Source organism: Egretta garzetta, unplaced genomic scaffold (genome assembly GCF_000687185.1).
Source record: "Egretta garzetta isolate BGI_Z169 unplaced genomic scaffold, ASM68718v1 scaffold79, whole genome shotgun sequence".
Lineage (NCBI taxonomy): Eukaryota > Metazoa > Chordata > Aves > Pelecaniformes > Ardeidae > Egretta > Egretta garzetta.
In genome coordinates, this window is record NW_009260791.1 from 5633547 (window position 1) to 5660729 (window position 27183).

The following is a 27183-nucleotide window of genomic DNA, read 5'->3' on the forward strand; positions in this document are numbered from 1 at the left end:
AAGGACGTCAAGTGTACTTTGAGATTGAATGTAGTATCAGTTCTTGCTATGTCTTACTCTGACAAAGGAGAACAAATGTCATAAAGATTAATTTTAAATCTGTTGGAAAAGCCGCAGATAAAACCTTGATCCCAATGCCACAATTCTTATTTAAGTTTTCCATTCTGTAGGACAGTTGGCAGATGAGATATGAAAAGGTGAATTAGGGTGAGTTTAGCAAGATTCATCCAGTATTGATGAAAAGCCAGACCCTATGGATAAGAATCAATTCAATGCTTTTTGTTGTCAAACCATTTCACTTCAGTCACTTCATTTTTAATGTGGAACTGTAACAAGTTGTATTGCAAATTTCTCCATACAGAATTGGTCATTTTCTCCGTATGCTTTTGAATCTCTTTTGGAGAATCTTGAATTCAAGGGTGTGGGTATGTGTAAAATTCAGAGATACTTTTTCAGGAGTAAACCAAAGGAAACTAGAAAAATGCATATGTAGTATAAGTTGCTTTTTCTGTTAAAAAATTTCAAGTTCTGAGTGCTTGTGGAGTGACTTTAACTTTGATTTTTCAACCCCTGATGCAATGGGAAAAAAAGTGTTAATTAGTTTCTTGATTTTGAATGCAAAATCTCTGTAATCGTCATAATAAAGGCATTGTTGCTGCTTTACATAAAAGATAAGAACTCAAAATGTCTTATGTGTCCACTGATTTTTTCTTTCTTACAGCTCTGCCAATATCTGCCGTGCTGAAATGTTTTAATTTTTGAATTTTCTTCCTTTTTATCTTTGTTTTCTCTGTTGCTGCTTTTTCTGTGACACAAGCCTTTCATTATAGTCACTCTTCTTTTTTCCTTCCCCACTTCTTTCTTTTCCTTTTTAAAGCCATGAGAAGCCGATCCATTGGTGAATGTGCTCTGCCATCGGCCTATATACGCAGTGCTAAAAGTGCTCCTGTTCTGATCCATACTTCCAAACCCTTCTTGCCTGATATTGTTCTCACTCCCCTTTCTGATGAGCTTTCAGGTAGTGCCACCTCTGCTAATTTCTGCACCCCCTTTATCACTTTTTTAAACCTTCTGCTTTCAAATTCTGCTAAATCATTAAATTTTTGAAAGTAAAAGTACCTGGGGGATGGGGGGAGAGGGGAAGAGATTAAGAATGAATATTTGGAGTTATGTAGAATACCATGCTATTACGCAATTCATTCTGGAACTGTTGGAAGTTAGTGCTGTGCCAATGTTTACTATTGTAAAAGTGAAAATTAGAGAAATCTCTTGCTTTTTCAATTTATTGGTAGGCAGTAACATAGCATCTGTCTACCAGAGAGTACAACTAATCTAAACTTTTTATTTGTGATGAGTGAGGGTGGAAAAGGAAGAACATAATTTTACTTTGACTTGCCATTTACATCTTTCTACGTAAATTTTTGAATGCAGTGTCATAGATGTTGTGTGGACAACCATGATAATTATATACTTTAGCTCTCATGAAAAAAGAACGTCTGAAGTATATGGTACCATATAATATGCTTTACGGTATGCCTGTTTTTCATTAATTTATGAAAGCATTAAAAAATCTATACAGTTTGGAATTCTGAAGTGCTGTGGTTTGGTGTTGTTTTCCAAATCAGCCATTTTTTACAGAGTTGTAGTTTTTCAAAACATTATGTTTGGTTCAGCCGGGTCGTTGGCTATAAGTTTAATAGTAGCTTTCTTTGGATAATTTTACTTGAACAAATAGGTTCAGCAATTAGAATTAGCACAGATTTTAAAAATGTATGCATGGAAATATACAGATAATGTGGTGTTTTTTTTTTTTTTTCCTGTGCTACAGCAATTACATGGGTGTAAATTAGTAGTGTGTAAGGCTGACAATCATAATATGACTTTGTCTCAATGAGTGGAAAAAAAAAAAGCAAGCACAGAGGGAGGACTATATATATGGTCAAAACTGTGTACAGATATAAGGACTTAATGGCATTGTTTTTTTATGGAAGACATGTTCTTTTTTTTTTTTTCTTTGGTGTCTCTCCTGCCTGCCTTTGTTATCCAAGAAGTATCAAGAACTGTATTTTAATAATTGTATTCTGATGTTTGTCCAAAATTAAGTCTTTGTGAAACAGAAATGTGATGCCTTAGTATTCAATCCGAAAACATAAATGGATATTCAGGAAAGTTCAAGGAACCCACTCTGGAGATACCAGACTTTCACAATGAAAAATTATAAAGTATGTGAATGCAAATCTTGACACCACAAACAAAGAATAATAAAATGCAAATAATATGTAATAAATTAATAAGTGTACAAGTGCAAAGGATATCTCTTCTGAGATATAAATTATTAGAACTTAGAAGATATGTTTTTTTATAGGGATGATACATGAACAACGTATTAGGAAATAGATCTTACCTGGCCATGACATTGTTGGAAATAGTCAATCCTTAATGAAGATCTTAAGATGCACGTGCAGAAGGGAATGAGCTTTCACAGTGAACTATTATTTTGTCATATAGTCACTGATACTTATCCTGTCTTAAAGAAGGCAAAAGTGCTGTTGAAGTCAATTTTATCATCCCTGTTTCTGAAAAGTCCTGGCTTGCATCTTTCTTCTAATGTGTCCCAAACTTGATGGCTCTCTTGCTATTATCCTTTCGGTTGGTACTCATCTGATACAAAAACTGCACGACCAATGTAATTCTTAAAAGTGAAATAATTTTACAGACCTTTGCACTTCTAACATAGGAAAAGTCCGAGGTGCTTTCCTGGTTTTAGTGTCTTCTCCGACAGATGGGTGTTGAAACACCTTCATTATGTGCCCAAGACTCTTGAACATTGCCAGAAAGCTAAAAAGCTCTAGTGAAGAAAAGCAAGCAGTTAGAGCGTTGACAGGGTAGTAGCAGAGTAAAGGAAAAACTATCCACTGGATCAGAGCGCACTTTGCCTTTTTAATTTTCTGCAATTTTTATTGCACACTTGTCTCTCTTTTTTTTTTTTTTTAAAACATGGAGCTTTATCATCTTCCCTGCCTTCTTACAGTAAATGTATTCTTTTCTGAAAGCTTTCTGTGTCCAGATGTACAGTACGTAATTTGGGAAGTAATCTGATTGTTTCTATCATAAGTGTGCTTTAGATAATGAATGATGTTTAGCTTGCTGTGACAGCCCTTCCTCTTCTTTCATGATTATGTGAGTATCTCTCTTCACCCAAACTGACTTTTAGATCCAGCACAACTCAAAGGAGAGGTTATTACAAATGATTCCAAAAGAATAGGATGCCCTAATCTTAAGTTTTCTGAACTAGTATTCAGCTCCTTTTAAGCTGTGGAACTCCTCATTGAAAGATTGACTCACTTGAACACTGGTGAATCGTGACAGGTAGTCCTGAAGAAAGCATTTATGCCAAAACCTTTACCTTATGCACAGCACAGTATATTAATTTTCAAGAGGAATGCAGAGCACCCCACTATAATTTATTATTTATTGAGACATAATGCTTCTGCTTGAAGATCAGTCAGTAGGTTAAAATTTATTGCAAAAGCTCAATATTGACGTCTAGTCATCTAGCATCATAGAGGATGCTTTTCCTAAGATTGTAATTCCTTCATGTAGTTTCTAATTTGTGTTGTATTTCCATGTGCAGAGTATTTGCAACTTTTCAAAGAGTATCGAGAAAGTGGAAGTGTGGAGATTTATGCTTTGTTTAGTTAGTAAAGCGATTTGGAATAGTGCAATTGTTGCAAATCTGCAGTATTTCTAAAAAGAACTTTTATTTTAGCCTGTTTCATAGGAAAGCCAGTCTTACAGGTTTACAGGATAACTAGCAAAATAATGATTCGTTCCTGCTCCTATTGAGGATTTTCAGGTACAAGACTGCTTGTGGAAAAAAGTGTTGGTGAGATGTAGGCAAGATTCCTGGAAGCAATCGGCCACAATGGCAGTCTAATGAATTGCAGGTGGGAGATTCTTCCTTATCCACTGGGACTAAAAGAATCAAAGGAAGTATTAACATGAAAGGGAGAAGTATATGATGCGTTTGCAACCTTGCTCCCTAATCAGTAAGTAATCATTAAGATGAAATGTAAAGAAATCATAATTGTAATGTCAATATGGCTTTAATTGCTGTTTAATCCTAGAAACTCACAGAATGAATATGTTCTAATAAAAGAATCGAAATGAAAGCTGAGAAGCAAAACATTATTTTTTCTCCACTTTCTGAACTAACTTACCATGATGAAATATAATCCTGTCCCAGTGTTATACGGGAATCTTCTACTTGCACTCATGCTGTCTTGCCTGTATCTCTCCGTGAGTTTGTATTTTAGCATATCTGTCTCCCACTTGATGCTGAAAAACTACCTTTTCTTTCTACCTTCTAGCAGAAAAAGGAGAGGCAAGGTTGATTTAGAGAAAGTTGTGTTTGGATGAGGTTGGCTAGAGCTACCAATTTCAATCTCTCCCTCACTCACATATTAGGAACCAGGCCAGTGTTCCTCCTATGTACGTGCAGTGTGTCAGGTACACAGCCTTCTGGCGCATGTAGTTAATGAAAACTCCTTAGGAATTGATAGTGTCCCAGTCAGACTGTATACCTGTGTGCAAGAGTGAGCCCAGGCTGTGACGGAGCTGTTGGTTTGGGTCTTTAAACATTGTCTGTATTTTCAGTGCTGATATTGTAGTAACAGTATATATTTCATTTCCTTAATTTCTTCCTCAGTTCTACAAAAAAGAAATCTCTGTTGGCACAAGCACTACACGGTTGTTTGAAAATGTTTGTGTACTTGTATGTGCTAGGCATGCATAGTTAAGCACCTAAAAATTAATACTGGATCAACATTGAAATAAATCTAGCTGAATTTATTTCAATCTGTGGAGCTGCTTGGCGTGCATTTGGAGTTCTCCATCCAGTAATTTTTGACATCCTAGAAAATCATAATCACTGCATGCATGCACAGTATGCAATCCTCAGGCTGCTGCTTTAGATAAGCTTGAGTTTATAAAAGGTATGAAAGATGCATATTGAGGGCTCAAGATGAGATCGGTGTATCATAGTTACATATATTAATCTCATATATAATATTACCATACATATTTTTGACTGAATCCAATGGTCCTTTCTTTGCAGCTGTAAGAAATAGCTTTGAGACTATATAAACATAAACCTGTGGTAATCTCTCCCTAAGTCAATAGTGAGTTTGAAATAAACAGTTCCAACCAGAGAGACCCCATTCATTTCAGGCAGTGTTAATTCGTATAGTTAGTAATAAGTTGAACAAGAACAATGATGAGAAATTTGTTCCTTATCAAAGCTGAAGAGAGAGGAAAGGGATAATAAATTGTGCTATATACTATGATTTTCAGTTCATGTTTATTTTCCGAAATAGCTTGGATGTCTACTCTCTTTTTCCCATACAGACCTCTCTATTTCCTGTCTAATGGCTTCTTTACAGTTCAGTAAACTTTATATCAGGCCAAACTTTAATTTTCAAATTTTAACTTCTCTGAAAAATTGAGCATGGTAATATCATTTTTATTTTCTTCCAACACATACGTTTAGTTAAGTACAGATGTACCTCATTCCTCCAGTTTGTATGTTTGCTCAGAAGGAGGATTTGTGAAAATTCATCTCCAGCTCTAACATTCTCAGAGAAGAGTGAGCGCTTCAAAATAGGTGTTTAAGGTGGCTTCAGATTATCATTATTAAGTATTACTGAAATAGGTATAGAGATCCATGAAGTATTAATTTGAAACATTTATTTTGGCAGTAACACATCAGATTTAGGGGAGGGAGGGAAAGGGGCTTACATTTTGTGCTGATTTTAAGGAAATTCACCATTGCAGTCCTGAAGATAAACCCTCTAGATAGAACAACAAGGTAAGTCTGTTTGTTGTGGCAAGTAACTCTTGTTGGTTCATTTGAGCTCTTCATTGTTATTGCTGACTTTAAAAGCTTATCTACAATTTTTAAAGTGGTAGATAGTAAAAAATAAATCTGGGGAATAAGGGATTCTGTCAAAAAGAAACCAAGAGAAAACTGAGAAAGCTGCTTACTGTTCAAGTGCCTATCCCATAAAAAGACTGTGAGGGATAGATTGAATTCTGGTAATTAGTTGAATTGTCTGTAAGAGATACTTAAGTCTTGCCTATACCAGTGACTTGATAGCATGTCATGTTCCTAGAACATATCTGAAGGAGATCTGAAGAGGAGCGTGAAGGTTCTTTATTTTGGTGGGTGATGTGAAGTGGGCTGAGGATACTTTGTACAATTCCTAGGTGATCCATATTGGAACTAAAGCTTTCATTACAGTTAACTATGATTTGTAGTGATGCTGACATATTAGTCTCAACAGAGACAACTGATTTAAATGATCATAACAGATGTTCTGGTCTTTTCATAAACAAAAGTGGGTTTACTCTGATATTAACTGTTGTGAGGCTGTAGGACGTTTTTCAGTAGCAGAGTCCTTAATTTGGTAATTCTGATGAATGTTTGTTTGAGTAGAACTGGCAGTAGTAAGGAGGGGTAAGCTTCCATTTAGTATTTAGTTTCATGTTCTGAAGATGAGAGACAAAACATCCTTCTAGGGAAAATTATCCATTAAATTATCCATTGTGTATAGTCATCTTTTCTTTATAGGGCCAGCTCTTCCCTGTCGTTTAAGAGCTTTAGTCTTTAGGTATACAGTACATTACCTATGCCATAATACTCATAATTGAATGATAGTATTCTTCCTGATATTTCAGTAATTTATATATATTCACATAAGTTGTGAAAAAATTAATAGTTTTCCACTTCAGTAGACAATTCTAATTTTCCAGAAAACCTACTACTTTTCTTTGGAGTTGTGCATTTTTCTGAAGATGTAAATTCCATGAAGGGTACTACTGTTAAGCTAATTTGTATTCCAGGTAACCATTTCCTGAACAGGCTAGCTGGAATAATATTGGTTGAGTTACTGAACTTATTGGCACAGCCCTAGCTTTAACTGTATTTCCAAACGTTCCATGGTCTCACTGTTTGTTCTCATGCATGTTAACATTTAAAACTCTGTTCTGATGGTCTAACTCATTTATATTACATTCTGTACTGGATATTACGTGCGTGTGTTTTTAACACTCTAGTACTGGAAAAGATATTTTTGTTGTACTTAAGAAAACGAGGCTCTGGACTTTCCTGGCTCTTAAAGTCACGTAATTAGGATGTAGTGGTAAATAAATATTGTCTCTGTATGTAAATTTTAGTGCATGTTACATATACTTTTTTCCTGCAGACATTGACGATGCTCAAATTCTTCCACGTCCACCTCGAGTCAGACATTTTTCACAGAGTGAGGACGCTCCAAGTGAAGTTTTTGGTGCGTTAAATGAGGAACAGCCACTGCCACGAAGCAGCAGCACCTCTGACATCCTGGAACCATTCGCAGTTGAACGAGCCAAAGGTGCAGTTCCTGTCATTGACAGTTCATCCCATCATGCTCCAAGCTTACAGAGTTCCACTGAGACCTCTTCAATGCATAGATCCACTGAAAGCCATATCACTGATACCAATAGCAGAGAGTCCTCCTTGGAAGTTGGGGATAGTATTTATGACCATCTTTGTCATTTAATAGGGCCGGTAGAATTTGCAAACACAGCCTTTGAACAAAGCCAGTATGTTGACCTTGAAGGTGAAGATGATCTCCTTTCCTCTCTGAGAGAATATCTTAAAGAAAAAGAAGAACTTTGCGGTAACTTTGAGATAGATAAATGTGAGGCTTCCGCTCACGAAGTTGATACATCAGTAAATAGGAATGATAGATTACCACTGGATGGATTAGAAAATAGAGATCAGACTGGTCAATGCACGAATAGCATCACTGTTACAGAAAGAGCCGATAACACAGAGCTGCACCTAGAACAAAACCAAAGTGGCTTTATAAGTAACATTGCACCTACTCAAGTAGACATTTTTACAAGACATCAAGCACTTGATAAAGCCAGACAGTTAAATATTGATAAACAATATGAAAGCGTGTTCGATCATGGGTCAAGTAGTCCTAGCAGCAAAGAAGGGAAGAGATACCTGTACAGGCAAGCAGCCACTGAAGCTGATGTAGATTTAGCTGTGGAAGCAGCGGTAGCTGAAAAGCATAAAAGTGCCCAGTTTAATGAAAAAGTAACCAACTCACGTGTTACGCATGCAAAGAAAATTCTTCCTAAAGCACAAGTTAACCCGCAAATGCCTCACATCACAGGCCCAAGCAAACTGTCACCAACTAAAAGGAGTATATCTGAAACCGTAACTCATAGGGCCAAAATCATGAAAATAACGACTAAAAAAAGAAATAGCGTTCATGTTACTTTTAGGCCGTCTACAGAATCGGTTCAATTTTACAATCCTCTTGAGAGCAAAGAGGCCGCTTGGAAAGCAAGACTTCGTAAACTCAGTGGCTTCAGTAGTAGCGGTAGTGGTAGCAGCAACAACAGTACCAGTGCAAGCACCAGCTCATCAGCTGTCACGGAGCTGGTTAGACCTGGAACATATAGACCTCTAGATGCGATCAATGCTGCTTCAGCTGGCAGCAAACAAATTAAGGAATCTACAGAAGCTCAAGCAGCCATGTTGCAAAAAGAAGGTATTGCAGTTAATCAGTTCCATAATCGTAGTGGCTTTAGAGCATCAGGTCAGGAGTCAGCGCAACAGCAGGGCTCCCTGGGTGGTGTTTATAAAACTGTTGTACATGCTCTTTCGAAGCCGAAGGCCAATGTTTCCCCACAGAGGCAGAACAGAGTGCCAGCAGAGGCTCCACTGAGGGATCTGTACAGTCATGTAATGGGCTATTTTGGAAGGAAAGCTGCAGGTGAGCACTAACAGTGTGCAGAGCGCAAAAGGAGAAAGGCAGCACCAGTTTGGCTTAATGCAACAGAAGCAAGCTCTGATAAGCAATCAAAAGGCTTTGGGATGATCACTGCTTTCCCTGTTTGGTTATGCATGCGCCTACAGCCAGCTGATTTTTCTCCCAGCATAAGTTACTTTTACATACTTTAAATTACTAATTTCCCTTTTCAAGATATTTAGTTGAACCTCTTTGCTGCTGAAGACCATCAGGTTAGGGAAGAGGAAGAGACAGTAAATGACCTAATAAAGGATTAAGCCTTGAGAGTTTTGAATTTTCATGTACCATGCCGAGCCTTAAAATTCAGCCTACTGAATGATTGGCATATGCATATTTTATCAGAATGTGCTATTCCACGCTGAGTGTAGTTTGTTTGTCAGAAGGACCTGGCTCTTGACCAGCTAGGTTGAACTAATTGTATTTCTGGTTCATTTAGTGTGTTTTCTTCTTCCTCCTACTCCTCTTCCTCCTTTTCCTCCTCCAAAACAAAAAAGCCCCTGAAATTGACATTTGGAGGTCAGTTTAGATAACTGTTAAAGAAACCAGTCTTAAACAGAAATCTGTTACTGGAATGATTTAATTACGACAGTTCTCTCTGAGGCTGATCAGAAGGTTTTGTTTGAATCTTTTTCAAAACATGCTGCAGGCCTTTCTGTATTCATTCATCAAAATGGATGCAGTTACATCTTGGCAACGTCTTTCATTGCTTTCTTTTCTTGCAATCGTAGATGTTCATGAAGGTCTCATGATAGTCCTTCTCATGCTAACTATGAGACCTCTGTGGACTGATGAAAAAAAGGCGGCAGTCGCTCGAGTACCCATTGTCTTAGTTCACATCTTAAATAACCTTAAATGAACAATAAATTAACTTTCAGCAGTAATGTAGGTTTTCTGGGTTTTTTTTCCCCATTGATATGCTGGCTTGATTAACAGAGGATTCTGTAATGCATCCTGCATCGAGATCTTAATGCCACCTGAGGGCAGTCTTTGTAAGCATTGCACCATGAGAGCTTGACTGTCCTGGGTCTCCAAAAAGCGATTTGCTTCTCTGCAGAATCTGAAAAAGAGATCTCTAGAAAGCACTAATTTTAGAATTACATTTTATTTTAAATCTGTAACATTTAACAGAGCCTCAATATTAGAATAAACCACCCTGTGGTCTCATGAAAGATGACACTGAGGGAAAAATTCTTATAGAGAAAACATGAACTGGAATAACTTGAAGACTTTAAAGGCGAAGATCATGAAGGTGTAACAGCCATAGTTAAATATGAACAGTATAGTTATATCAAAAATACAACACTGAGCAAACTTAATTAATTGTTCATAACCACTGACTATCCAGAGTTTGAACTTTCATCCCATGTTCTAGCATGTAATTTTATTACATAAGGTCTTCTCTGCACTATTTATACTAATTGTATACAGTGCCACACTGACGTTTGTCATTAGTACATATTACAACCTAATTTGCTTTTTCTACTCCATTGCTCTTCATTAGGAATGCAATGAAGAAGGAGCCTGTAGGAATCATAAAAAATATTTAGGATTTAGTACTTATTTTTTTGTGATATGGAGGAAGAATATATGCTGTGTCCTTAAAGCAAGCCTTAACAACTTTGAGTAGTGCTTCCCTATAAGCTTCTTGCTCTTAAGGTGGTACTTGAAATCGACTAACCCCTGCTTAGTGGGAAGAAGAAGCCGTACTAATTCTGGAAGTAGAATCTGCTTTGAAAGAGGGGAATTCTTAAAATGCATGTTTGGCGATTTTGATTTTTTTTTTTTTTTTTAATTTCTGTTAAGTAGCAGGTTGATTTTTTTTCATTTTTTACCTTTTGTTTTGAAAATGTCTTGATGTGTTCTTTACTATATACAGTTGTTCATTTGCTTTTAGCTAATAGAGAGGACATGAGTCAAAAGCTGCACCCTATTGATAGTGATATTGGCAGTAGCAATACAAATGTTCCTGACCTCATGGATGAATTTATAGCTGAGAGACTCCGCAGTGGTAGTGCACTGGTAAGCTGTAAAACTTCTTGCATTTCAATATATAAGTCTGCGCATATGCATGAACTCATCAGTGACGTTATAAATCAGTTCACTAAAACATGTTTCTCTGGATTTTATGAATCAGAAAGAATTAAGAATATCACTTAATTGTTCCTTGCCTTTGAGATAGATTCATGCCATTTTATGCCTTTTGTGTTTTCATATCTGTTAAATCTTCCTTGTGGAGGCAATGCAGATGTTGCTGTCAGGTGAATAGTCTCATGGAATTAAACGGCCTTAATTGCATCTGTAAAGATCTTTGTACACAGATACTTTCAGAATAATAGTTTATATGTAACTTGGCAGTCCTCAGTGCGGTACGTAGTTACGTACCGTGCTGTACTATGGTACTGTTCTCTACAGGCGTAGTCAGTGCAACAGACTATGAAACTACAGCGGTATATCATTTTCCTTCATTTTTTTATTTCACTTACTGAATTTTTTCTTGTAAATAGTTCTCTGCTAATAGAACCAACTTTTCATATGCTTTCTTCCTACACTTTTCCAGAAGTGTCATGTTGGTTGGAATGTCATTCATAAAGAGAAATTTAAATCAATTTTAAGTCAAGAATTTCTGGTTACTGTTGAATGCTTACAGAATGAGACAACTGATTTGAAGAGATAAGTGTTTTATTAACTAGCAGTGAAAGGGGAAATAATAAAAAAATGTTGCAAATGAAGAACAGAATGGGTAACAGTTTAAATGTAGCATTCCAAAGTTGTTCAAGTCTTTTTTATTACTTAGAGGTTTTTAAGATTTTTTTTTTTTTTTAAAGAGGTCATTTTAAGACATACTCCTGTAGAAGGTCATCAGCAAGTAGTTTAGTTGTTGCTAATAAGGGGCAGAAGATTCTACAGAGTTATTGGAAAAATGTGTTCATCATCATCTTATTTATAAATAGCAAGAGAGGACCTATGGAGTTTGTCCAAATGTACCCTTTTTTCTCTTTTGTATTGAACTTATGTTTATTAAACTTGATTGCTGGTGCAGAGTGTTCTTGTTAGTAAGTCTTGAGTTACAAGATGAAAATGCTAACTTGAAGTCTGTAAAAAAAAAAAAGTTAACTTAGTCTGCAAATTAATAAAACTGATTTCATCACAGCTGGCCACAGAAGAGAGAAAGAGTGAATGCTGTTTGTTTTCACATAGATGGGAAAGAATAGTGATTATTAATAGTTCAGACAGGAGAATTGATACTTTCCTGAGGTACTAAAACCAGCCAAGTTTGAATAAATATTTTGAAACTGCCACTGACTTTGCAATCTAACACACAAAAATAGATATGTCTTCTTAAAACAGAGTACCAGCTTACTAAGATAAGGTTTCAGTTATTCTATCTGTTGAATGCTAAAACCCTGTATCATGCAAAGCTTGTCAGTCTGGGTAGATCTCTAATTAGTAGTGGGGTGGTAAAAGAATAGAGAAGTGACTGGGCTCAGTGAAAAGGAAGTCATCTTCAATCTCATAATGCATAAAGATTTCAAGCTGTTTCATAAAATGGCTTTTCTGCTTTTATCTCTCTTCCATCTCAAGCAGAGTCCTATCTGTGAAAAGAAGTGGCTTAAAGAAAGACCCCAAGTAGAATACCACCTTGCTTTTACATGAGCCTATACTATACTATACACCTTATTTCTGCTATATCCTGTGTTTGGTGTCCAAGTCAATACCAAGGTTTTGGCTTAATCATAAGAAAACTAATGCATGAATTAGTAAATGAATTTGCTTGTGGTGTACATTAAACTCTTGCTTATAGCATGGTAGCGTATAGGCCAGAAAACACAGAATTCCTTGACATTTTTTTCTGCTTGTCTCTGGAACCAAGGTTAACAATTTTTCTTTAGAAATTTAGACATAATCTGGAGATAATATACTTTTAAAATATTTTTCTCTCTCAAGTCTTACCTAATACGTGTGTGGCACATGCTAGTCTGAATCCTAGCCTTTTAAGCTATGTGCCCAAAAATTCATTGTGCAAATAAAATACGTATTTATGAAATTCTGTGACTGCATGGGTTCTTCACTTGCTGCTATCTGTCTGGGGTTTTGGAAGATCCTGGCTATGTGTGTAGTATGATGGCAATTTCCAGTTTAGGTACTTACGAACTATTTGTTACATTCTGACATTTGCAAATGTGGGATTGCTTTTTCCATTTTATGTAAATAAGCCATCCAAGATTGTAAGGTAATTTATGTCTCTTCAATGTTTAGAATGTGACAAGAAGAGGAAGCAGCCCTGGCAGCCTGGAAGTTCCTAAAGACCTTCCTGATATATTGAACAAACAGAACCAAATGCGTCCTATAGATGACCCGGGTGTGCCTTCCGAATGGACGTCACCGGCCAGTGCGGGCAGCAGTGACCTCATCAGTTCAGATAGCCACTCTGACTCTTTCAGCGCCTTCCAGTATGATGGCCGCAAATTTGAAAGCAAGTATATTTTTCCTGCTTGCTTGCAAATTTCTCTCTCTCTTTTTTTTTTTTTTTTTAGTTATACACCAGCAGTCTTCTGTAAAGAGAGCTTATTTTGATTTCCCATTGAAATCATTAGCAAGTTAATGGAGCAAGCAGAGTTCCTGAGAGAGGCTTTCATGTTTACAGTATACTAAACAAAACAGCACTGGAATACTACTGTGCAAAAAGCAGAACAACAGTGAACAGAAGTTAGGAAGCAATATTGTCTTTTCCCTGGAGCGAATCCGTCTGTTTTGCACAAAATATAAAAATGAAAGGTTATTTATTTTGGAAGTTATTTTAATTCTTTTGAAAACATTTAGGTAAAATTCAAAGAAGGGCTGCTGATACTGTTACAGCAGTCTTTGTGTAGCTATAGATTAATCAAGATACTAAGTGTAATACCACAGTAAAGTTAGTATGCTTAGTTTAATAACATAATGCTTTTCATCCGTTTCATTTATCCATTCCCACTCTTGTTCAACAGAAGGGGTCATTCTGGTTGCTAGGACTTACGACTTGATTTATTATGTAAGAGAAAAATAATGTTTATATGCTAGAATTTATTGAAGAAATTACAATTTTTAGACATGTACATGTTATGCAACTAAGTGATTTAAACCTACATTTCACCATGACATTTTGTCTTTACTGATGAAAAAGCCATTTGTCAGAATATCCTTTTCTGTAATATTTTTAGTTTGAAGTTAGTGCTTTAACAACCAACTTGGTTATTTCTTCCAGCTTGTAAATTTTGCAAATAAATTCCTTAGTGTATGTTTCCTTTATTTTTACTTCATTTTTATGTAGGTGCACTTACAGCATCTAAGCAGAATATAGGACATGCAATAGGAATGTCTTCTCCGGCAGTACGGTCATAGTTTTGTGACAGAAGTGAGAATATTCGTAATACTCAATTACTTTCTGCTGTTACATTTTATGTACATTTTGCAACAGTGTGTTAGTGGCATAGGAGATGCACCTACAAGTTTTATGTGGAGCATTTTGGAGGTGCTAGCCTTTTGGGTTTTATATTAGTGATTGTAAGTTATATTTTTGGGTTGTAAGTTAATACAGTGCTTTCCCTCATACAGATTTCAGCTTTGGCACTGAGGCAGGGACGCCAGCTTCCACTGACGTTGATGCAATTTCAGGACAGCAACAGAGTGCCGAGGAGCAAGAAGTGGCCAGTCTAACTACACTCCATATAGATTCAGAAACAAGTAGTCTCAATCAGCAACCATTGTCTGCTGAAGCTGCAACTATTACTGGTAAAGTAGTAAAAAAAAAAAAAAAAAAAAAAAAAAAAAGTGCATTTATTTCAGAAATTTTCCACCCGTCCTGAAGAATGCAAGTTCCAGCATCTACAATGAATCTATATCCTGTATAAGATGATTCTTGAATTTCAGTTACTTTTTGATTGCTATTGAAAAGCAATGTGTGAAATAACATGAGTGGAAAACCTTTGTCTGACTTAGTTATCCATATGATCCTTGGTTTGGTGCTAAATGTATTTTAAACTCTTAATGAGAAAATCTATACAATTACCAGGGAGAAAAATCTTACTGCATAATGTGTGCTAGATCTCTTCCTTCTATTACTGGTAGTCAAATAGCTAATTTTCAGGAAGGGTTTTTCCCTTGGAAGGCTTTAACAGCGCTCTTTCAAACCAGTGTATCACACTGAAGTATCATGGGATTCTTCTATATACACCCATCTTAACCTCTCTCTGTATTTTCTGTTGTGTAACTGTGAGCTTTTAATATGCAAAATGTTAGTTATGTGCCACGTAAGATCGGTTTCCATTTGTGTAACTTAAGAATTATTTTTCTTTTAATACTTTCCCTGTTGTTTTCATCAAAAAAGTAAGCCTGTTAGGAAGCAGTGTTTCACAACCTCAGTTGATGAGCTTGAGGCTCTGCCGGTTTACTTTGCAACTGTTTCTTGAGAAAGAGAGGTAGAATGACGATTAGGTTAGCAACCACCAAGCAATGCAGTTAACCCAAGTTGAATGGGCTCCTTTCTGAGAGAGAGAATCTCCCTCTCTGAGGAGTCTTTGGAAGAAGAGTCTCTTGCCAGATTTTTTAAATGAGAAGTAAAGATGTCCGTAGTCATTTTCATACTCCTTGTTCCATAACTGTTACGCGCTACCATTCCTGTTACAACCCTGGGAACAAGTACCTATTTATCTATGAAAGTTTATACCTACATACAGTGTCTTGTTCCCTGGGAGAAGTCAAACTCTGTGTTTTCAGAGATACTGAAAGACATCTTTACTTCCCCCTTCCCTCCCCCCCAAATTTCACTTTCTAAAATTGCCTTTCTGCTGAAAGAAGCATGGTGTTAGCTTTCTTGGACATTGTTGTTCAGCTTGTTCAACAATGTTCAGCTTGACTTTTGTTCCCTTCATTTTTCTCTTTGCTGTGTGCTTGTTGAAAGTCCTCGCGGAAAATCTGTTCCTTTTCTGTTTGTTTGGTTTTATGTGCTAATAATTTCATTACCATTTGGTATTTTTGTCCAAGTTTGCAGTATAATCGAATTGATAAGATTGCAATTAAGGACTGAGTTGTCCATTGAGAGATTCTGTGGCTGTCTCTTCTTGTTGTTTGGACCACTGTTTTAGAGAGGCAGCTTTTGTGTCACATGCATTTAGCTGGGTTTGCTAAGGCAGCAGGACTTGTGCAATTACACTGTCTGTCTCTGTCTGACTGTTCCACACCCTCAGCAATGTTGGAGCCCATTGTCTAATTTCTGCTAAATTGACATATAAAAAAAAACCAGAAAGACATTATTTGCTTAGAAATTCTGTGAAAGATAGGCAGCTATCTAGTGAAAATTGCATGTACGCAGAGTCCCATGACAGGGAGGCTGCAATGTGAATTCCCTATATTAGAAAGCTGCAAATCCATGCAGAAACTCAACCTCAAAACACACTCATAAGAAATAAACTTTTGGTGGTTCTGTTGCTCAGAAAACAATTTGATTCTAAATAGTTCTGCTTTGAAATTTTTTGGAAGGAAAATTTCTTCTTGGCACATAGGCATTATTTCATATTCTTAGCAAATTATTGAGTTTACTATTGATTGCTGTTCGTGAGTCCTAGAACAAATTCCACCCATAGTATTCTCTGTCAATTCTGGATCCATGTATGCTGGAGTATCATTTAGTGCTTTTTAGAAGAATCCAGTAGTTCAGCAAATTTTCCATAATTATTTCTGGCCAGTCTCTTCCCTCATACGAAGGTCCCTTTCCCTCCATCTCCTGGTCCCTTCCTTCATCCCTCCCTCCCCTGCTTGCTCTTTCTCTCCCTCTGTGTCCCTGTCTACCCCCCTCTCGCTCACTCACCCCCCCATTTGTTCTTTCTCCTGATCCACTTTCATCCATCCCCACTTAATGAGCAGAATGGAAGAGAAGTAGGAAAAGATTTCTTTCAACATCTTTTAAGTGTGTATTTTACATTACCTTTGTGAGCACGTGGAAAACAAGTGATCAGTAGCGAGAGGAGCGCCTCTTACTCGCCGCATGAAACAGTAGTCTGTGTCTGAAGCGGTAGTGTCCATCTCTCCTGCACGGAAGTGTTGATTTAAATTGATGGTAAAAGCTTCATTGCCTTTGCCATTTAAAGCAGTTAGAGACCTTTGCAGTTTCCAATGTAATTAAGTTTGTTTACTGCAAACTCTGTTCTGATAACACTGACGTTTTCTGTCAAGTTCTTTAAACAATTTGTTCTCTTCACAAGAAAAAACACTGCAGCCAATAATTTGGGAAAATTACTATTTTAAAAGACTCACTTTTTCATTGCTGTCCCTAAAGTTCAGTTTATCTACAATACTGAACTTCACGCATAATATTTTTGGGTCCCAATTACATTTATCTAAGTTAAAATAGGTTTGAATTCTTCCGTTTTAACACGTGCTGATGTGTCGGGAAGTCTGTGGTGAATATCTGTTCTCTTTTTTTCCTGCCATCTCACTGTTCTGGCCGAACTCAGCTTTTTATAAGGATCTTTAGGCAAATTCAGGAAATGAAACTAAGGTAGTGCAGAAAAAAAAAAAGTAAGTACTTACTCCCTCTCCACAGATCTCTCAGTAGGGGAGACCAAATAGTTGCCTGGAGAGGTTGCTCAGTGGTGATTGTGGAAAAATGCCATTGCAGCACTTCCATTCAAACACTTGTATTTTCCTGTCTTAGAGGAAATAACATTCCTCTAACTATGCAGAACTTCCGCTCCATATGGATTTTCTCAGCCCAATCAGCAGATAAACATCAAAGATTGTCAGTTACTGGTTTAAGCTTTTCTGTTTTGTAAATTAACTTGCATGCATCCATAAACCTGGAAAAGCAGATGTTTCAGGAAAATTTCTGCTTAAACACTTTGCTGGAGAGGAATTTAGGTGAGGGAATGTGGAGAGAAATTTGTCTGGTTCAGAACACTGGAAGTGCTGCAGAACAATCACATTTAAAATATTTGGACCTAAAATAGAGCTCTGTTAACCCATTTACTTATCCGATTTTGATGTTCATCCCTCAGCTTTCCTGCATGTAATTTGTTTTCTTTCAGAGCATCATTCACAGGGAGATCTGCTTACAGTTTTTATATCTTTTCTTGGCCCAATGTGGTATATAAAAGTAGCTCAGTTTTCTTTTAATGCTATGTTTAGACAACGTTTCAGTAGCTCAAGAAAATAGAAAAGGCTTTTAAGGTAACTGTTAAAAATTGCATTTGCAGGCTCTGAAAGTGCTTCTCCAATCCAATCTGCTCTTGGATCCCGATCACAGACACCCTCTCCTGCCACTCTTCATGCAGATCATATTGAGCAGAAGGATCTGCAGCTGGATGAGAAGCTCCACCACTCTGTTTTACAGACGCCAGATGACCTAGGCAATATCTGGAATAGAAAATACAAACCTGTTCTTTCTTTCTTTCGAATGCAATATAGTGAAGTAGCTAGTATCACATTAGCTGTAAACAACCCTGTACAAGGCTATTTTGTCTGCACTTTTGAAAATATTTAATTACAGTGATTTCCTTTAAAAGCAAACAAAAATCTTTTGCATTTTATCTTGCATTTCATTGGACTTACTAGCAGTGGATTAATAGTCCACACATTTATAATTGTTCTTTTTGATGCTTAGAGTCGTGGCAGCTAAATCTACTATGTGGCCCTGCCATGGACTGTTTTATCATTGATGTACAAATAATTAGACATAATTTAAAAGTAATATTATAATTTCTCCTTGGAAGTGTGGTTCTTTCCCCTTTCATATTTTATCAAATTTATAATTGCTTTGACTATCTTAGCTATTGAATTCTGGGATACATTGACTTTGTAAATACGAAGTTCCCATTTCTCCCATATTTGTTCTCATGGAAACAGGAGAGTGACTGATGTATATTTCAGACCCTTTTCCTTTAAGTAGTGTGCCAATAGACAGAAATATCATCATTTTGCTTTGTACAGCCTAGAAACCATTAGTGTCTCTACCACAGTGGTCCAGATCTTCAAAAGACAAGGCTATGTGATTAGGCTGAATTCAGTTTTAATTTTGATTTTGTATGCCTGTGGGAGCTGCGAGGTTTTCAGAAGATCTCAGCAAATTCTGGTGCTGAGGTGTTTTGAAAATCCGCCTGAGAGGGGCGGAAAGGAGGTTCTGGATGCCTGCTGGTTTAAAACTGTGGCTCGTTAGCTAGTTCAGTGTGGCTATTTAGCTAGTTGAGTGTAGGCTGAGTAGACTTTAGCCATCGTAATCTACTGAAGTATTCTCTGTAAGGACAAACTAGATTAATCATCTTCCACCTAAAAAAGAATGTTTGTTCGTATAACACTGATGTGTAGAGAGAGCTAGGTGAGAGTTAAACTGTGGTGCTAGGTTACTGAATGTTGCCTCTCCACTCGTACAAATTTACTGCTTATAGAGCAGTAGCCAGAGACAAGTTTGCTCTCACCTTTCTCTCCAATTTGCAGTAAATTACATTCCTGGTAGATTCTAAGGAAAATAATCTTTCTATTTTACTGGGAAAAGTGGAAAGTTGAAATGTAATTTTACTTGGAAGCAGGCAGGTGGAGTTCTGGAGATTCGTTGACTCCAAAGAATGTAAGACAGCACTTACAAAAGGAGTGGCCCTAGTAGGTCCATCAGATCGATATTAGAGCTTCAATAGTGACCTTAAATGTTATTTATGGAAAGAATATAAGAAACAGGACAATTCTTCCTCTACAGAGTTTGATAATAGACATGTAGTTAAACATATCCAGCGTTGAGGTGGCTGAATGGGTAAGAAATATCTTACTCTGAAAGCCTGATCTGTTTTTCCCATTTGATTTTAAGAAGCTGTGTATGTAATAGTTGTATCAGGACTTTTCTTTTTCTGGAGAGGTAAGTCTCACTATAGTTTTTTCTTCCATTACAGAAACTAGTGAATTCCCCTCAGAATGTTGCAGTGTGATGGCTGGGGGAACGCTTACAGGATGGCACGCAGATGTTGCTACTGTGATGTGGAGGCGAATGCTAGGAATTTTGGGAGATGTCAACAGCATCATGGATCCAGAGATTCATGCCCAGGTTTTTGATTACCTCTGTGAACTGTGGCAAAATCTGGCCAAGGTAAAAGAACTGAACCTCATCTCCAACCTGATCTGATAGGGCAGTATTTTCAGAATAAAAAAAACACAACCTTGTATATTTCCCTTAAATATTTATCTTTCTGTTTTGTTTTTAATAATTGCAGATAAGAGACAATCTTGGTATTTCAACAGATAACCTAACTTCACCGTCTCCACCAGTTTTAATTCCACCACTGAGAATTCTAACACCATGGCTGTTCAAGGTAAATTTGAGTGCTAAGCAGTGAAACAGAAATAAAAGATCATGTAGGTGTAGAAGAGTGTTTAATGTATTTTTTGATATGTGAATAATAAATATTGTTCTAAAACTGTAGGCAACAATGCTGACTGATAAATACAAACAAGGAAAGCTACATGCTTATAAACTCATTTGTAAGACAATGAAGCGAAGACAAGATGTTTCTCCAAACAGAGATTTTTTAACTCATTTCTACAATATAATGCACTGTGGACTTCTTCATGTTGATCAAGTAAGTTTAATTGTGAAATTCAGGTTAATATAAATATTATAACTAAAAATAAAATTGTTTTATCAAAAATACTGAATGGATTTTCAGCTCAGTAATTTAACTTTGTTTTCGAAAATAGTTATGTGACTGATACTTTTTCTAGACTTTGATAAATGGCCCTCATGTTCCTGGTTGTAATCAGAAATGCTTTTTTTGTAGTCCATTTCAAGCAAATACGAGGGCAGAAAAGGTACTCTCTCATTTTTTACTTGTATTGTATGTTACAGAGTGAAGCATGCAAGAAAGAGAAGGAAGCAGATCTCTCTGAGGTCTACCGTTGTTCTTACTTGCTCCCTGATGCAACTGTTTAGCTAGTGGGAAAGTAAATCGTGCTTACTACATTGCTGTAGAAATAAACTGCTCCAAGTATAGGAAACAGCAAACTGAGACATACTGAGTGTATCTAATCAGTGGGCGTAGATCTTTTTCATAGGTTTTAATATGAACAAGTCTGAAAATACTGTATGGCTTAAACACTTTTTAAAGGCTTGCATCAGAAGTGTGAAAAAGTTGGTTTTGTGAACTTTTTTGAGGAGCAGTTAGAGGCATAGGGAGATCAAAGGTTTAAACAGCCCTGCTTTCATTAGCTGGGCAAAATAGAACTAGTCCAAAATTACTCCACAGATGGCTATGGATAGGACAGATCTCCAGTTTCTGTCCTCTAACAACAACCAGTTTACACTGCTTTTCTTGCTGGATTGCAAACCTTCCTATAACGTATCACCGGTTAGTTGAATATCACTACTGTTGGAGAATTATTCAGAGGAGGAAGAGGGTTATTTTTTTGCCTATCTGTGAACTTGGGATGTTTTTTAATAATTAAAACATTTAATACTTTTTCCAGTACTTCTGAAGAAATTGCATCATGTACCTTAATTTAAAAAACTTCCTCACTAAGTCTACAAGAATGTAATACGCTGTGTTGAGTAACTATATACCAGAAATGTTATAAAACACTTTATTATAATTCTTTCTTTATATTTTGGTTCCATACAGATATATGTAAGAGGCTAGTATCTTTTTTTAGAGTTATAGTCGGGTGATACTTGTTGGAGAGACTTAAACATGTTGTTAAGAGAGTATAATAGCTAGTTATCCCACTACATGAATGGTCAATCATTTATAGAACACTTAAAAACTAAACGTAAATGAGTATAAGGTGTGACCTGGTACCAACCTCGCACAATAGTGTCTAAGGTTAAATTGATCTATACCATAGTTTACTTCTATTTATATGAGTATACTTAAGAAATTTATCTTTGTATGCTACTCTTCACTCAGTAATGAGTTTTAATTGCCACAGTACATGTGCTTTCTTGCTTTTTTACTTTCTACCTTTGGTAAATACCTGCCTTTTCTTAGTTCATTGTTCATCTTGTTGATACTCTTCCTTTTCTGTCTTTTTCTTCTGCAAGGATATTGTCAATACAATCATCAAGCACTGCTCTCCTCAGTTCTTTTCACTTGGTTTGCCTGGTGCCACCATGCTTATTATGGATTTCATTGTAGCAGCAGGAAGAGTGGCTGCTTCTTCTTTCCTCAATGTAAGTCTTCATCAGTTAATTCCAATTTATGTGAGAGTGGAAAGGATTTGAGGGAAAACTGAGGAGTATTTTTCCTTGACTAGGGAGGTAACTTGACCCCAGAATTCAATGTAATGGTTAGCAAATACAGATACTATCAGTGGTTTATTCTAGAACACTACACATGCAAGTCCTCTCCAGAAAATACGTGAAGAATGCACCTCTGCCATTGAAGCAGAGAATCTTCTTTCACTTCCGAGTTCTCGGAACTGTGACTGCCATTTATCTGTGCCTTAAAATGTAAAATAAATGTCCATTTTGACTGTAGCTTCATTTTAAAAGTATATTTATTCCTCCATATCTCTGGTATGCAATGTCTTTGATGATCAGGCTTGAGAACTTGAATCTGCCAGTGTTTGCACTATTTGGACGTATTTATGATATTGTTACCCAAGCAACTTCAGCCTTATATAGTGGCATTGATACGATTACCTAGGTGCTGTTGGCCTTGCATGACTGTACTCCCTCAAAGCTCCCCAGTACTCCCCTCCAATTATCTGTGGGTTTTGACTGTTTCTCACATCATTCCCCCTTTAACCAACTATGAAATCCAGCCTCCCTCAAGGTACTCTCTGAAGCCTCTGTCAGCTTCTTACACGGTTACCTGTCATGTCCAGCAATGCCTCATGTCATGTCTGGTAGTTTTCCACATCCTATTCAATTAGCTGAACCCAAGACCCAAGCCTAGTTAGCAGCACAGTCATTTGCCTGTGGTCCTAACAATTCCTCTGCTTCCTTTTGATCATCTTGGAAAATGGGAACATGGGGTATGCATGAATAGCAATCCATGGGGCTGTGGTCTCAGTCTGCTCAGCTCAATGGAATTTGTAGAAAGAGAAAGGAAATAACTGTAGAGTTACATCCATTGTTCTCTTTGAAGGCAGCTAGAAATGTCAGCTTCCTGATTGCACCTTTTTTTCTTCTAGGCACCAAGAGTTGAAGCACAAGTTCTTTTAGGTTCTCTAGTCTGTTTTCCCAATTTATATCATGAACTGCCAGCTCTTCACCCAAACATTCCTGACATTGCTGTGTCTCAGTTTGCGGATGTTAAGGTAGGATTTTTAAGAGTATTTGGATGGTATTCAGCTACCAAGTATATGTTTAATATAATGTTCCAGGAAATATCAACTGAAATTTTAAGGGTCTAAAATTTTTCAGAAATCATTTCAAATACATTATAAGGCTCAAGATCCATGAAATCTTGTCAAACTTTATACTACTAAACATACTTTTTAACTGCTATTAACTTTAAAGTGTTTTCATAGGTTTGTAAAAGAAAATGATGTGTTATCTCATCTTTTCAAGCCTACTCTCATTATAGCTATTTGCAGTCTCACAGATTTAATCAGCTGAGAAGGAGAAGACTGAGACGTTCAAGATACATTATTTCATTTATTTAGAATTCACAACTGGTGAAATCGGCCCGTGTTCCTAGGGACTTTAGAAAACCTTTGTACATCGGTGTGTTCTTTTAGACAAAAAGCAAAGGTTAATGGAGACCTTTCCCTCTCTATCTTTACACAGAGTTGGGTAGTGTGCCAGTATACTGAAACCAGGCACAGTTCAGTTTGTGTGTTTAATTGCTGTATGTGTATCAGGTATGATTACTGTGTCTAAGAAAGGCTCCCCATAAATTTCCAAACTGTTTCAATTTGGAGAGAGATGGTGGCTTGGAAGCTGCTTTACACCTTGCTCCCTTTAGGGCCCTGATTTTGAATTCCTTCCTTCTCATTTTTATTGCATAATGGCTGTTTACTTGAGTTTTATTGAGAGCAACCTACAGCTTTACAGACATTTCACTGCAGTTGAGTCAGAACTCTTCTTGACATCATTCTGTCAAGACTGTAGTCACTTGTTCTACTTCCAAACACTTACTATTTCCAAGACTTTTAAAATCAATATCATTCCAGAGGGGAAAAATTGGCTTCCTTAAACCTCAAAGTAATAGATACTTTCTGTAATACCCTTCAGGGCTATTCACAGAAGCCAGCTTTAGGGAGGATTTTTTTTTTTTCTAATCCGTAATATTTTATGGAAACATAAACATGGCAAGAATTGGATAAATGGTTAATGAGCAGAAATTAGGACAGTAACCTGTGGGATATTCTTGGGATAGCACAATAATGAGCACCCAGGGCAGAGTAGAAGGTTGGAGTAGTGGTAAGCAGACAACCCATCTGACCACAAAACTAGAGGCTTAGCTGAGCAACATGCCTCTGTGTGCTATAATAAAATACTAATTTTCTGGTGCTTCATGTGTTGGAGTTACTGGTAAATCAGTGAATATTTTCCTCTTTGTTTTAGGAACTCATAATTAAAACTGTGTTAAGTTCAGCAAGAGAAGAACCATCTGGTCCTGCACGGTAGGTCATACAAAAAGAGCTTCTAAATTAATAGATTCTTTTCTTTATTATACTGTATAGATTCCCAATGTCTCTTTGGGTTGCCTGTGCCCCTCTCCTTCTGGGAGAGAGATGGGTATGGCTTCCTTGTGGGAATAATAATGTTCCCACAGCTCCTGAAGCTTGACTGCCTCGCTTCTCAGTGGCAGTTTATCCACTGTTTCTTTTGGGAATAAATTCTCTGATATCATCTGTTTCACAGCACTACGGAGTTCACCTGGGTTACTATCAGACGTCATATTTGGGATCTGCATTATGATTTTGCCGTGTCAGCTCAGCGTCTAATTGTCTTTGCAGTTCCCTAGGAGAGAACTTTGATTTCTTGGAACTTGCATACATAGCTTTGTGTATCTCTAGTGAGTCTGAGTGCTGTTATTGCTACCGAAGCTATAAATCTCTGTTCTTTATCTCTTCCACAGAGGGTCGATGTTTTTCGCTCCATTACATACTTGACCCAACTGAGCTTCAAGGAAGTCAGTTATCTGAAGTATCTTCTGCTCTCAGATCCCCATCTATAAAGATTAATAACTGTATTAATCAATTTCCTCTCCTGCTGCTGCCAGTCTGGAAATGAAGTGATAGGTTGATGAACTCGGTGTTCATCTCTTTTTCTGCTTATGCTGTTAAGGCTTTGATTTTTTAATAACAACACTGTAGCCACATAACTACGCAGTTTTTCAGAGACAACTCTGAGGAATGATAGTGAAAGTGGTGTTCTTGGTAGAAACCTCACAGACTCCTGGATACTTTGTACATCAGTATGTCGTCAGGCGTGGAATGGACCTCAGTAGCATGAAGAAAACATTAAATAGTAACATGGAATTAGAGCTGTCTACTTTTCCATATACTAAAGGTTTATTTTCCGAGTCAGCTTACACAAACTGTCTATATTGTTAACTCTATTCTATGTTCATATTTTCTTTTGTTTGAACATATTTTCTTTTGTTGAAACACATACTGTGGAAATAGTGAAAGTGCAGATTGGGAAGGGACCAAGAGTACTTCTGTAAGCTCTCCCTTCTCCAAGGCTGAAGTGTGTTTGAAACATTAAAGTAGCTTGCCTAAATGGTCCTGAAAATTTTCTCTAAGAAGAAAGTTACAAAAATCTCAGATAGACTGTTCCAATAGTTATCTAATTTTTACAGTCAGGTTGTTTTTATGACCAGTATATAGGAGAAATCTTTTCTACTGATAATTAAACTCTTCGGTGACTTACTGCACATTGGAAGTTTTCTTATAATTCCTTTCCTTAATTGTGATCTGGACTCAGTATGCCCTTCAACTTTTCCTCCATATGTAATATTCCTCAAAACTCTTTATTATTTTTGTCACTTTTTTTCCTAGACACCCTCAAGGTTGTCTTTAGTCTGAAATTGTATTAATCAAAATGTAATGGAGGCAGTCTTGCAATTGAGATTTCAGTGACGTGTAAAAACAAAACAGGGTGGTTTGACATCATATTTACACTATCATGTAGAATTAATTCCAAGGTTTTTGCTGCAGTTAGCGGTTTCATGATTCTGCATAGCCTTAAAATTCTTTTTCTACAGCACAGGCTTCATAGCCACTTCTGTTTCTATTCTAGCATATGATTTTTCCTTCCCAGATGTAATGCTTTGCAGTTCCCATGACCAGCTTTTATCTTGTCAATTTTGGACTGGTCTCCATTTTATCCAGAGGATTTTGAATTCCAAAGTTGTTTCCAAAATATTTGCAGCCTGTGTTCTTGAAGATAATTACTAATGATTCAGAGATTGCTTAAGCTAGCTTCTTAACATTTCTGAATAAATTTCATCCATCTCTGCTGATTTGAACACATCTATCTAAATACTCTTTACCTTTACACTTTTTTCCATTTCCTGATCTTAAATGAAGAAACAACAAAAGTTGAAGTATTTAATCACACTATGTATACTGTCTCTAGCATTCATTTACCCCTCCTCTATTAATCTTTTTTTATTGTCAATCTAAAAAAATGATAATATCTATGAACAAATAATACTCCTCTCTCGTATCTGTGTCCCAGAAGCTCTGAACAAATGTGAGCAAACTCTCATGTTGAGGAGGAGGAGCGTGCCACCACAATTTTTACTTTGTCTTAAGAAAATATGTATGAAATTCCCATACACTGATTTCAGTTAGTATTTTTAATCCAAAAAGCACACAGAAGTGCAGGAGTTCTTGATGTCTTTTGGATTTTTCAGTTGCTCAGAATGGTGCTTCCTTTGTACTTTCCTGTGCCTTCACCCAGGGTACTTGGGATTTCTTTCTCATTTTTAAGTAAGTTACAGCATTGTAAGGGTTTTGTGTAGTTCTTTTTGAAACATGAAAAACATATTTGTTAGATTTTAGCAAGACATATAATGAAACATAAAAATTTCACATTCTTGTAGCATGTTTCTCAACAGCTTGTCCTCCAACATTGTTTTGCAGATGTGTTGCTCTTTGCAGCCTTGGTATTTGGATCTGTGAGGAGCTGGTTCATGAGTCACATCATCCTCAGATCAAGGAAGCACTGAATGTGATTTGTGTTTCTTTAAAGGTGAGAGATTAACACTTTTACAATGTATATTGCCTTTACATGTGAAGATACTTTACCTGTTCAAAGTCATGGTCACATTTTAGCATCCTTACTTCACAGTCTCATTTTTAGTCCTTACGAAAGACTGAATTCAATTTAACTGGAGAATCTCTGAAT

At 36.7% G+C, this 27183-nt stretch overlaps 1 protein-coding gene across 1 annotated transcript in view; it reads left to right on the top strand.

The window, feature by feature from the left end:
• The window catches only part of RALGAPA1 (Ral GTPase activating protein catalytic subunit alpha 1), a 124300-nt gene that overhangs the window by 33781 nt on the left and 63336 nt on the right, over nt 1–27183 (top strand). Inside the window, exons 17-28 of the mRNA XM_035902040.1 lie at nt 7263–8831; nt 10762–10886; nt 13125–13341; nt 14460–14636; nt 18095–18247; nt 19778–19971; nt 20096–20194; nt 20306–20461; nt 21916–22044; nt 23010–23135; nt 24388–24446; nt 26919–27027. Coding sequence (XP_035757933.1) covers nt 7263–8831; nt 10762–10886; nt 13125–13341; nt 14460–14636; nt 18095–18247; nt 19778–19971; nt 20096–20194; nt 20306–20461; nt 21916–22044; nt 23010–23135; nt 24388–24446; nt 26919–27027 — 3113 coding nt within the window. The remainder of the gene's footprint in view (nt 1–7262; nt 8832–10761; nt 10887–13124; nt 13342–14459; nt 14637–18094; nt 18248–19777; nt 19972–20095; nt 20195–20305; nt 20462–21915; nt 22045–23009; nt 23136–24387; nt 24447–26918; nt 27028–27183) is intronic.